The sequence below is a fragment of the Limulus polyphemus genome, unplaced genomic scaffold, assembly GCF_000517525.1.
Source record: "Limulus polyphemus unplaced genomic scaffold, Limulus_polyphemus-2.1.2 Scaffold246, whole genome shotgun sequence".
In the NCBI taxonomy this organism is placed as follows: domain Eukaryota; kingdom Metazoa; phylum Arthropoda; class Merostomata; order Xiphosura; family Limulidae; genus Limulus; species Limulus polyphemus.
In genome coordinates, this window is record NW_013665856.1 from 28973 (window position 1) to 41788 (window position 12816).

The following is a 12816-nucleotide window of genomic DNA, read 5'->3' on the forward strand; positions in this document are numbered from 1 at the left end:
CTTAGTTGTAGTTCGTTCGTTGGTTGGTACGTAAAACTAAAATTAAGTACGTCTACTAGTACGTACGTACGGTTAGGGTAGGTACTAACTACTAAAGTAGTATATATATATATATATATATATATATATATACATATACACACACACACAATTTTGGTCCAATAGTCCAAGCTACCAATGTGTGATTTAGGTACCACAACCCCTTAATTTTAACCCCGAGTTGTGGAACCTCGGCTAACTGGTTGGAACTGGGCTATATTGATGATTACTCATATTCTATTCCACCTTTGATTTAGGAACTGAGTTCCAGGTAAAAAGCATACCTGTTTTGGATGTAGTGGAGGTCCCCCACTCTTGTACTATCTCTTTGTCTTAGTACACTCCTGTTCTATACAGATGCTTTCTGTATGGTTCACACCTGCACTGGCCCCTCCACCTACTTATTGTGGGATTCTAGCTGTAGTGTCAGCGGAGGTAAGTATGTTTTGAAAGTTAACATTTTTCTAAACTGAAAATTTATTTCCAATAATATTTACCTCTGCTGACACTCTCCCGCCCTACCTCCCCACTAAAAGCTTGTTTACGTCTCGAAAAAGTGATTACATTATCTGAACGAGGTGATTATATACAGTACCTAGATAGAGGGCGCACTGAAATTGGTGGGGAATTTTGCAACTTAGAATTTGCCAAGGGTTTTCGAGTGGGGTATAAAAGACTGGAGCAAGCATTTTCAATGCTTAGATGGGCAAAGGGTAGAAACCCTGGAGATTGAGAAATAGCTATAGTGTCAGCGGAGATAAGTATTATTGGAAATACATATTCAGTTTAAGAAAATGTTAACTTGTTTTTTATAATTATCTGCATTCCCAAAGTATAGGTTTATATTTACTAAGAAATTATCATCCTTTGGGAACGTAATATCAATGCCTTGTTTCTTATGTGATTTTCCTTCTCTGTTGGTGGTTTAATCATTCATCTTTCATTTTCACACTTTTATGATGTCACAGTTACTAAATAAGCTCATAATTTTGAAAATAACTTTAGCCAATGTTTAGATATGATTGGATAGAATAGATTTAGAACAAAGAATTATAATTGTCAAAAGTTTAGAAGGCTTAAGAACAAAAAACAGATATGGATTTTTTTTGTAGTTTCTTTAGACACATTTTACATTTCTGAAAATGCTTTCCTGTTAAATTATATTTGTTTGAAAAATACGGAACTTTTCTTCCATGACAAGCCATCAGATAAATTTAGTTAGGATTAGCAAGTACAGTAGGTGATGGCAAAATACTCCAAAGACTTAATTTCTTATTTATTGAATACGTAAATGAAATAAGCTACTATTTGTTGAAAATAGACTAAATTCATTACATATAAATTGATGTCAATCAAGAATACTGTTAGGAAAAATCACATTACCAAGCCTGACAATCATAATGGTGACAGCATTTTGAAAAATGAGGTCCTAGATCAATGATAAATCTTTGTCACTTTTTACCATATTTTTTACAAGTCATAGCTAGAAGTAATGACTACTGCAATGAGCAAAATAAAGCATTTTAATAATGAATATCAATCAGCTTGAGACTAACTGGTATCTAAATTGGAACTTTCTGATCAACAATAAAAAAGAAAGTTGAAATTCTAATACAAAATATTTTATCAGAATGGTGTCTGATGACCAAACTTTGGAGATTTCATAGCCTAAAAATTATAGAAATACTAATTCAAATTACATGAATTTTTTAAGCTGAAACTGGGGACGTTATAATGTGACTGTGAATCCCACTATTTGTTGGTAAAAGAGTAGCCCAAGAGTTTGCGGTGGGTGGTGATGACTAGCTGCCTTCCCTCTAGTCTTACACTGCTAAATTAGGGACGGCTAGCGCAGATAGCCCTCGTGTAGCTTTGCACGAAATTCAAAAACAAACAAACAAACAATTTAGTAAGTTTGTACAAATTTTCATGAAAGTTCTTTAATTATTTTCATTTTGCAAAAAGAAAAAATTAGGATATTAGTGATACTGTACCAGTGCATAAGGAGTTAATCAAATTAGTGTAAATAGTGAAACTTAACATGAGGTCTGTTTTATTGTAATAGTTTACTTTGCAATTGTATAGGTAATTAAATTTGCTTTACCCTTCTACTAAGTTAGAAAACACAACATCCACCTTGCAAGTAAGCATGATAATAAAAAAATTGAAATCTAATATTAAAATGTTTCTGTCATGCAGTATATTGCCTTGATGCTAAGTGCAGGTTTGATGACAATGCCATCTTCAGACAGAAAGAATTATTCCAGAAGAGGGACTGGTCTCAAGAGGATCCTCGAGAAAAAGAAGCTTCTGAACACAACTTGAACTACATTGCTCTTGATGGAGACATAGGCTGCTTAGGTTTGGAGTTTGAAATTTTTTGACAAAGTTATTTCCCTTCAGAGGGAAATGTATGATGTGATTTCTCAGGAGCTTATAAACACAAATTAAATACTACTTGAACTATTGCTTGTTATATTCAACAAATTTTGTTGTATTTTTTTATTCTGATTAATACTGTTCAGAGGAAAGTGTATATGCTATATTTCAAAACGTTGCAAAAGCAAAGTAAACAGAACTAGCATCATTGAAGTCAGTAAATATAATGAGTTTCTATAAATTTGGGTTATTAACCCTTTCAACACGGGTAACAGGTGAAAGGCCATGTCATCTCGTTTGTTGACTCGCATTCAAAATTTTATTGAACTGCTTTTTCATGAGTTTATGTCAATAAGTTTAGTATCAAACTGTAGATTATAATTCAAGTTTTAGAACTATACATTACTCAGTTTCTTAATTTAAAAGTAAATATTAAAAAACAGATAAACATCGATTTTTGTTTGTCATGTGGTATGTTCAATGTAGCACTGGTACAAATTAGATGTTTGTGAAGTCAAAATACTAAGTCTACAGTTTCGTGCAGATTAGAAACTCAAATTCTAGATGTTGACAAGCTAGAATATAAAATAAGAAGGTCTTACCTTTCCTATTTGCTAAGATATTGCTCTTGTGATAAACATAGTGGCACCCCGCCCAACTCTTTACATTTTTGGAAATGCTCCCTTATATACACTTAGTTCTATATATGACATAAATAACCAATCAGAAGCTCAGAATGTCCCCTCGTGGCTTTCTCAGCCTTTTTAACATGACTAGCGTGATTTCTTTCTTTTGAATCAAGATTTCAATGAGGTAGGTTGTGTCTTCAGTCTGCTCGAAATTTCATATTTTTTTAGAGTAAAATACACACAAGTTACTAAGCTTGATAAATTATAGTTGAATTCTATGCTATTGGTGTAGTAATTTATGATTTTTGTAGTTATTCAAATGTACATATAGAACCTAAAAAAAAATATTTTGTTTCATATCTTCCAAGTGCAAAATTTTTAAAAGCTTAGCAACCTATGTCAAGCAACAACCGAGTACAAAGGTCGTAACTAGAATAGATAATTGTTTGCTTTACTTCTTTATTTACTGTTCTTTGTTTTATGAAAAATATATTTAAGAACGTATTTCAAAAATAGCAATAATCTATATACATACATAATGTATAATAATTGAAATGTGACTGTATTTTACAAAATACTAGTCAACTAAAACACAACTAAGACAAGTTACTATGTACAGACCATAGGTTAGTTTATGTTATTTGATACAGTAACATGAGTGCACGTGAGCCGTGTCATAGTAAGTTCTGTATTTTTAGCCAGGTACGGGTGAAAGGAGAATATAATAAAAATAATAAATATATATATATATAAATGTATAATGTTATGAGATTTAAGCTATTTCATCTAAACATTTATGTTTTTGTGTTATAATTTGTGTTCATTCTAGAATGAAAGAGGAATAATTGATGTTTATTTCCTAATTTTTCATGGTGGTTGTAAGATCGTTCAAATCTACTGAACCTGTACAGAGATTCGTTACTGAAAATAACAGATAAAATATAAAGTTTTTTTCTTATGAAACATTTGATAACTATTTGGACATTATAAAGACTTTGCATGTGAAATTTCAACATTTTCTGATGCACGAAAGTTTTTTAATCTTAAAATGAAAATTACTTTGCATGTTGGATAGGCAACATGTGAAAAGAGATAAAAGGCATGACAAAAACATTGCTTTACAAACCTTAAAGCTTAATAAAAAATATTATATTTTGCATACGAAAGCACTGTAATGTTCACTGATAATCTGCCAAATTTCATTAACATATGCTTACTAATTTAAAAGTTATAGCAAGAAAGCTATAACAAGCCCAAAATGGTTATGAGGTCAGTCCCAGGGGCCGAGCCTGTGCTGAGAGAGTTAAGAAACATAAATCATACAAGGAAAACAAACCTAGCACAACTGAAACATTTATTTATTTATACAAAAGTTAAGTCTCTGGGGAAATTTACATGCTAAACTAACTGAAATGCTTCAATATAAATAAAGTACACACCTTTCAATCTAAAATCCATTTACTGTATTGTGGCCATTAAACAGACATAAAAAAAAAACAGTTAAACAATGCTTTCGTATGCAAAATATAATTTTTTTTTATTTTAAGCTTTAAGGTTTGTAAAGCAATGTTTTTGTCATGCCTTTTTTCTTCTTTTCTACATGTTGCCTATCCAACATGCAAAGTAATTTTTCATTTTAAGTATTAAAAAACTTTTTAGTTGCATCAGAAAAATAGTTTGAAATTTTACACATGCAAAATCTTTTATAATGTCCAGGATAGTTATCAAATGTTTCTTAAGAAAAAAACTTTATATTTTATTTTCAGTAATGAATCTCTGTACAGGTTCAGTAGATTTGACCGATCTCATGACCACCATAAAAAATTAGGAAATAAATACAAATTATGCCTCTTTCATTCTATAATGAACACAAATTATAACACAAAAACATAACCTTATACATTTATTTATATATTTATTATTTTTATTATATTGACATTTCAGCTGTGCCTGGCTAACAATACAGAAGTTACAATGATGCAGTACGCGTGCACTCATGTTACTGTATCCAATAATATAAAACTGATCTGTCTTAGATGTGTTTTCGTAGACTAGTATTTTGTAAAATAGTCACATTTCTATTATCATACATTATATATGTATATATAGATTATTGCTATTTAGAAATAAGTTCTTAAACTTATTTTTCTTAAAACATGGAACAGTAAATAAAGAAGTAAAGCAAAAAAATTATCTCTTCTAGTTATGACCTTTGTACTCAGTTGCTGCTTGATGTAGGTTGCTAAGTCTTTTAAAATTTTGCACATGGAGGATATATAAAACAAAATCATTTTTTTTAGGTTTTATATATATATACAGTAGAATAACTAAAAAAATCATAAATTACTATACCAATACGACAGAATTCCACTATAATTTATCAAGCTTAGTAACTAAGCTGTATTTCAGTTTAAGAAGTATGAAATTTTGAGCAGACTAAAGACAACCTACCTCCTTGAAATCTTGGTTAGAAAGAAAGAGATGGCGTCCAAACACATTAAAATGGCTGAGAAAGCCACTAGGGAGGCATTATGAGCTTTCAATTGGTTATTCATGTCATATAAATAAGTGTATATAAGGGAGCATTTCCAAAAATGTAAAGAGATGGATGGGATGCCACTGTGTTTGATTTATTACATGTGCAATATCTTAGCAAATTGAATAGATAAGAGGCTCGTATTTTATATTCTAGCTTGTCAATATCTGTAATTTGAGTTCCTAATTCATACGAAATATAGACTTAGTATTTTGACATCACAAACATCTAATTTGAACCAGTACTGTATACAACATACAACGTGACACACAGAAATTGATGTTTAATTGTATTTTTTTAATATTTGCTTTTAAATTAAGAAATTGAGTAATATTTAGTACTAAAATTTGAATTATAATCTACAGTTTGATACCAAAGTTATTTGACCTCTGTGTATAACACAGATACTATTTTGAAGATCTGAAGCAGTCACAAATCTCATTGTATTTTATGACGAATATGGGATGTAACCAACACTTTAAGATTATTTTAGCATGTTTTTTGTTTAGTTCATGAAATAGTAGTTCAATAAAATTTTGAATGCGAGTCAACAAACGTGGTGACATGGACTTTCACCCGTGACTCGTCTGGAAAGGGTTAATTAAATAAAATTTTTAAACTTTCTAACAAGTGAATCTTGCTTCCACACAGTGAATGGTGCTGGTCTAGCTATGGCCACCATGGATATCATCAAACTCCATGGTGGTTCACCTGCTAATTTTCTGGATGTGGGTGGTGGAGCAACAGCAGAACAAGTAACAGAAGCTTTTAAACTTATCACTTCAGATACACATGTGAGTCACATAAATACTTGTATGTTATAGATAATACTGGTGAGTTTGTAACTCTTTTAGAACTTGATTAGTCAATGTGACTTACCCAAGTTAAACTTTCTCTCTGTGGTGCAAATTACCATTGGTGTCATCTAAGTAAATAGAATGAGAACTTCTTAAAAAATATTTTATTATTAACAGAAGAAACAATCGTTAGTAAAGGATTACTAAATAAAATCTAATGTTTCATATTAATTTTAGATTTCTTTTTGTCACTGACAGTTCAGAAATGTACCCAGTTAACTATACATAGCCAGCTGTAGTTACAACTTGTTTTAAGGATAGTTATGTTGGAATTTTCACTTCATCAGTCTGTAAGTTATTTCAAATTGATCCAAATGTAGTTAAGTACATATAAAAGGGAAACTTATTCAACTAGGTAGGCTAGGCATTACCTAGTGGTTAGCGTGATGTGTTGGGAATCAAAAAAGGTCCAAGTTTCACATTTTAGTGCCACTGTATATACTCCACATTTTTGGCTGTAGGTGCATTATAAGAGTGACAGTCAATCTTGTTATTCATGTCAGTCCTTGTCGAAGTGGGTTCCTCTGGTCGGTAGTTCAAAATTAAAGATTGCTGTGACTGAACCTTAGTGATTTTTGATCTGATTATTTAGTGTATGTTTGTATAAGTTGCTATTTAGGTGAAATTACCAAGTACATATCAATTTAGGTTTCATTATCCTGATTTGAAACTTTTAATATCAATTCCATATTAAAAACCTTATTTGCTAATGGGGAGACATTAAAGCATTTGCTTCAGTGATCATCCTGAATGTCAGAAAACTGAAACACAACAAATTTTATGCGATTTCTGTAACCTTCTTTACCATTGTAATACAAAACACAGATCCTTTAATAAATAAAGTCAATATATGACTTTCAATAGAAAATATATGTTTTGTAGCTATTATTCACAACTTTCAAAATATTATTGTTAAAATATTCAAATCCCCCAGGGTATAGATGCCCGTGGTGGGCACAGTACAGATAGCCTATTGTTTAGCTTTGTGCTTAACTCCAATCAACCAAAAAAATATTCAAATTTTTTTAAATAATTCATTAATCATAATCATAATTATCTTAAATTCTTTTCTTGCTTAAAGATGTCAAATTTACCTTCCTTTCAGCTATTAAAATTAATTCATTTTAACCAGCACAAGTAATTAGTAGATTTTCCAATCTTTATAAGGATTACGTTTAAAAGATAAGCTTGAGAAAGTCACAAGCTTGTTGAATTTGTACTTGAAAGTTTTGGAATCATGAATCTGTGCACTTACCGTACAAAATATTAATTTTCCAGGTTCATGCAATTTTAGTAAACATATTTGGTGGAATAATGAGGTGTGATGTAATAGCTGAGGGAATCATCTTGGCTGCTGAAAAATTAGACCTGAAAATTCCTATTGTTTGTCGACTGCAAGGTAAGAAATGTATGTGTACATCTAAACGGAGATACTATAATGAAATAAACTCAGTGTCTGAAGATCACCATCTTTCTTCAGAAACTATATTCCTAGATCTTTCTTTTAAAGAGGTGAGATCTATCTCCCAAAATTACTTTGATTATTGAGTTTCTTTAATTGTGACCCATCTACTTTTTTTGATCCCATGTGTTTTCCTGGTACCATAAATAATTAGAAATATTAATTCTATTAGAATCAATAATGTTATATTCACAATAACTCGCTTGCTGTGTTTAATTATGTGAAAAAATCTTTATTCTTAATTTTAAAAAGAATGTGATATTTGGTTTTTTTATAATAACAATTGTCATTGTTGTTTGTAAGCATTGTTCTCATAATAATACTATAATTTTTACTAAATGTGGATTATAAATAAAAAAAACTTGAAAAATAGTATTGTTATATTGGTTCAAGTATGTATTACTATATTTAGGTCTACAATATTAAGATGATAATGAATAAAACATTGTTTCTTAAATTATTTTAGTAATGATTAAAATTTATTGAAAATTATTTAGGAACCCAAGTTGATGATGCTAAAGCTCTTATTGCTGCAAGCAAGTTAAAAATTTTAGCCTGTGATAACTTAGATGAGGCAGCAAAAATGGTAAGTATTGAAGTCTTCACTGATTCGAACATCTGGTTAGTTAGAAAAATGTTTGTTATGAGTATGTTGGATTTAAAGATTTAAGGTTACTTCTTGCTTTGTAAAAAGTTAAGTTAACTTCTGTTTAATGTTAATATTGAGCTTCTTAGGTGCATTTTGTGTAAAACGATATGATAAGGGAACTGTTGTATTTGTGTGTAACTTAAGGTGTGGAAAACCACATACATGCGTATGTGTATTTATACGCAATGTATTTATTTTTTACTTTCAAAATTAAAAACAGTAGAAGTACAAATTTAGAAAGGTTTATAAAAACAAGAGATAGATTAGGCCTTTTTTAATAAATTTTGTTTTACCTGAAATTAGGGAAGACATGTCAGCAAAACAAAACAACAAAAAAGTTTTATATTAAGGAATTAAAACTTTTTTAGAACTAGCAATATTATTCACAAGTTCATTGAATATTAAAATGTAGGTTATTTCTTAATTACTTAGCCTTTAATATGTGAAGGACAGCCTTAAACATAAGTTTTGTAAGAAAAGATAAATAGTGAAATAATCGAAATTTCACAGAAATATTTTTGTGTAGTCATCTTTCATACATAATACAGAAATTGTGTCAGAAATGTTCAATTCTATTAGTAATAAACCTTTTTTTTTCTCTCAGGTTGTAAAGCTTTCAACAATTGTTGGACTAGCAAAAACAGCAGCATTCAATGTGAAATTTGAGTTACCAATTTAGTTAACATTTTCTGGTCAGTCTACTACATTAGAACTTTTCATGTTTGTGTTTTGTATATATAAAAAAATTTGAAGTGGTAGGTAAGTGTCAAAGGTACTGAATGAGTAAAAATATACATCAAAATCATAAGAAATTAAAAATTATTCTTTTGAATGGAATCCTATATCTTACATTTATCCAGCTTCTATCTTTTTATGATTGGTAGACATGAAATAAGATATTGCCAATAAGTTAATCTTTCTGATATCATTAGTGACTATTGAAAGTGTTAAAGGTTTTTAATAATTTTAAATTTGTCATCAAATAGTATTTCATCTCAAAAGATTTCTCCTGCTGTATGACAACAATTTGGAAAAGAAGTGACACTTGTAGTGTATTCTGGATGAATTTGTTCTTCAGTGAATTATGAAAAAGTATTTGGTTTAAATATAATAAGATAATAAAAAGGAAAGTTTTTTTTTGTATGTGTGGTATTATATGTTTGCTTAATATATTTAAGCTATTATTTTTGGTACAGAAATAGGTAGTCCAAAAAAAAAGGAAAGTTTATGTGGTAAATTGATCTAACTTACAAAATGGTGTGGAAAATTAAATCTAATGATTGTATAGTTCAAACATTTTACAGATAATATATGCCAACGCCTCATAACTTCTCTTAAATCCTGTAAAAAAAAAAAAGTACATATCTGTTTGAAAAAGTAGACATTTTTTATGTGAACTTATTTTGCTGAGTTTTTGTTACTTAGAAAGGTGTATGACTAAAATGTTTCTGAGTTTTCCAAATTAACAAGGAAGTATAAAGCAACTTAATATACATTAAGAATTACATTTACTTTGAAGTTGTGGAAATAGTATCACAAGTATGTGTTAGTATTTCATGAATACTTATAGATTACCAATTCTTATCTAGATCTTTTATAGAAAGTATAAACATAGATGATAGTGGAAAAAAAAAGTACTATTAGCATGTGTTTAGAAAGCTTGCATATTTGTTATACAAAACAGCATTCTTGTATTAAAGCAGTTTATGTATATATATATACATATATAATATATATTTGGATGTGTACCCAATATTTTACTATGTTGGAAAATTAAGACACTTTTTGTTTACTTTAAAAACACTAAAAAGATTTAGAAGTGTTGTAGTACAAATAGTTTTAATGTACATTAAAGTTTTGCTAGTAGTAAAATGAGATTTAAAAAGGTAAAGTTTAGTGTTGAAGAGAACAAGTGCTAATAATGATTTTTTTTTCTGTTGATTTCCAAAGTTAATAGGATTTTAAATTCTTTCATATTAGTTCACGGTTATGTAATTAAAAAATGTTAGACTTTGTTGTAAGAAACAAGTTTCTTTTATTTTTTTAATTTTCATAAATACGATCATTCCATACAGAATTGTATGTGAATCAGTTAGATTATTAAATCTGTTACAGCTTTTGTTCATATTTAGGGCCAGTCCTCAAGATAAAGTAATAACACAGCAAACCTGTATACTTGGATTGACTTATTTTTAACAACTTCCATTTTGACATTATCTAGCTTCTATAAAGGTGCAAAGAATAGCTAACTTTATAATTGATTATTTATGTATCATGGCTGATAACTAACAAAACATATAAATAGGTGTAAGAGTTTTTTTCAATTGTATCTGGTAAATTTGAGGGATTGACTCATCAGAACTTTTTATTTAAGAGAACCATGCACAATCTGTTATAGTTGAGATAATATTTTTTGTAAAGTAATTTCATTGTTAAACAAATGATAAATTTTATAAGAGGCAAAGAAGCCTTGAATACATTAAATTTTGAAGTATATTTACTTAATACTTTCTAGATTTATTTTTTTTAATGAAGATGTACATGTACTATCTAATTCACTAGCAGTTTTAATGTAAGCTCAAATATTAATATGAATTACTATTTTATTCAGGCTGTTAATTTCTAAATTTAAACATTCAACCCCTCACCAAGACTTCATCATGAAGTAATCATATTTAGTTTTCTGTCTCAAATGTTATCTTTTGTCATTTACTAGTTTGAAAAGTAACCCTAGAAAAAAGTGTGTGAATAATTACACCAGTACAATTTTTGGAGCAACACTTGGAGGATAATTTTTGATGTTCTAGGCATACTGTCGTAGCCAAGTGATGAACACAAGTAAATTACAGTAGTGATAGAATATTTTTCAAAAATTTTGATCAGTGGTGTAAATAGTTTCTAAAACTAAATAAAATTAATCACTGGATGGAAGCTAGTTAAATTAGTTTGTACCTGGATATGGAGTACTCATGGGATTCTATTTTGATCAGTGATAGAACTCTGAATCAGTGCTGTTTGCAAAAATTACGAATTATATGAATGAAAAAATAAAAATGATTATATATGTCTTGATCTTTTCTTTCGTATAGTACTACTGGCTGTTGGATCAGTGATATGTCTAAATGCTTATAATACAAAAAATTTAGTTTGGGTACCCATAATAGGCATAGCACAGATGGCCCATTGTGTAGCTTTGTGCTTCAAAACAAACAACCATGGTATAAGAACAAAAGACTGAAGACTTGGGCCGAAGAACCAAGACCTGGCACTTTTGATGGTCCCCCGGTGGGACAGAGGCAAGTTTCTGGACTTGTAATGATAAAATTCCCTACAGTGGACACAACAGATAGCCCAATGTGGCTTTGCTCTAAAAAAACAAACATTTCTGGTAATGAGCTGTAGAACTGCACCACAAGAAATTACAGGTCACATTCCAACACCTTTGATGTTTGATGGGTAGAAAACTAAAGATTCAGCTGGACCTTCTTTAGCTTATGGTCGTCTTTAGGAAGATGAGTCTGAGAAAAACTAATACAAGTTACACCATTCATTTAATTAAGAAATATTAATAACGTTGTCTGTTATTTTGTTCAAGAGAATATGTAGTTAGTCAGTCAGTGTCAAGCTACAAAGTTCCTGCGTGGTATTACAACTAAAATATAAGACTTCACCCTTAAGCTAGACCAAACACCTATCACTTTCATTGATAATGTCAAATTCTTAGGTATAACGTTTAGCAACAAATTTTCATGGAAACCGCACTTCAACGAAATTATCTTCAAGATACAAGAATTAAACACCTACGCAAGACAGGCTACAAAGTGTACGGCTTAGTTTTGACACCACTTTTATTAACTTGCAAAACATTTATCGGACCATTAATGGAATATGCAACGATGATCATACATACTACAAACACAAAATCGTGCCCTGCAAACAGCTGTCTGCATTCCATAATATACACCTACATACTGTATTAACAACGGCACTAAACTACCAACAATTAAAATCATATTCACCAAGCTAAAAACTAAATGTTACAAGAAAGCACACAACAGAAATTATCTTACTACACAGTTCTTTATCTTAGCAGCCACCCCTTCTTTATGGAACGGATACGCTTCCACCTTTAACCTTATATATATACACACCTGGAAAAAAAGTTAAGCACCCCCGTGTTTTTTTCAAGTGATTCAGATTCGACGTTCTTGTGACTGATTATAAATTACCATTCAATCTAAACGTGTTTATCAAATGAAATTATG

At 29.9% G+C, this 12816-nt stretch overlaps 1 protein-coding gene across 2 annotated transcripts in view; it reads left to right on the forward strand.

Moving 5' to 3' along the window:
• Positions 1-11618, forward strand: part of LOC106478748 (succinate--CoA ligase [ADP-forming] subunit beta, mitochondrial-like) — a 37703-nt gene extending 26085 nt beyond the window's left edge. The window contains exons 7-12 of one of the 2 annotated variants that reach the window (XM_022382388.1): positions 2239-2400; positions 6235-6377; positions 7719-7839; positions 8400-8488; positions 9156-9243; positions 9538-11618. In XM_022382388.1, coding sequence (XP_022238096.1) covers positions 2239-2400; positions 6235-6377; positions 7719-7839; positions 8400-8488; positions 9156-9230 — 590 coding nt within the window. In that variant the 3' untranslated portion in view covers positions 9231-9243; positions 9538-11618. Of the gene's footprint in view, positions 1-2238; positions 2401-6234; positions 6378-7718; positions 7840-8399; positions 8489-9155 lie in introns of both variants that reach the window. The other variant, XM_013939307.2, reaches the window with a different exon arrangement.
• The last annotated feature ends 1198 nt before the right edge of the window (positions 11619-12816 follow it).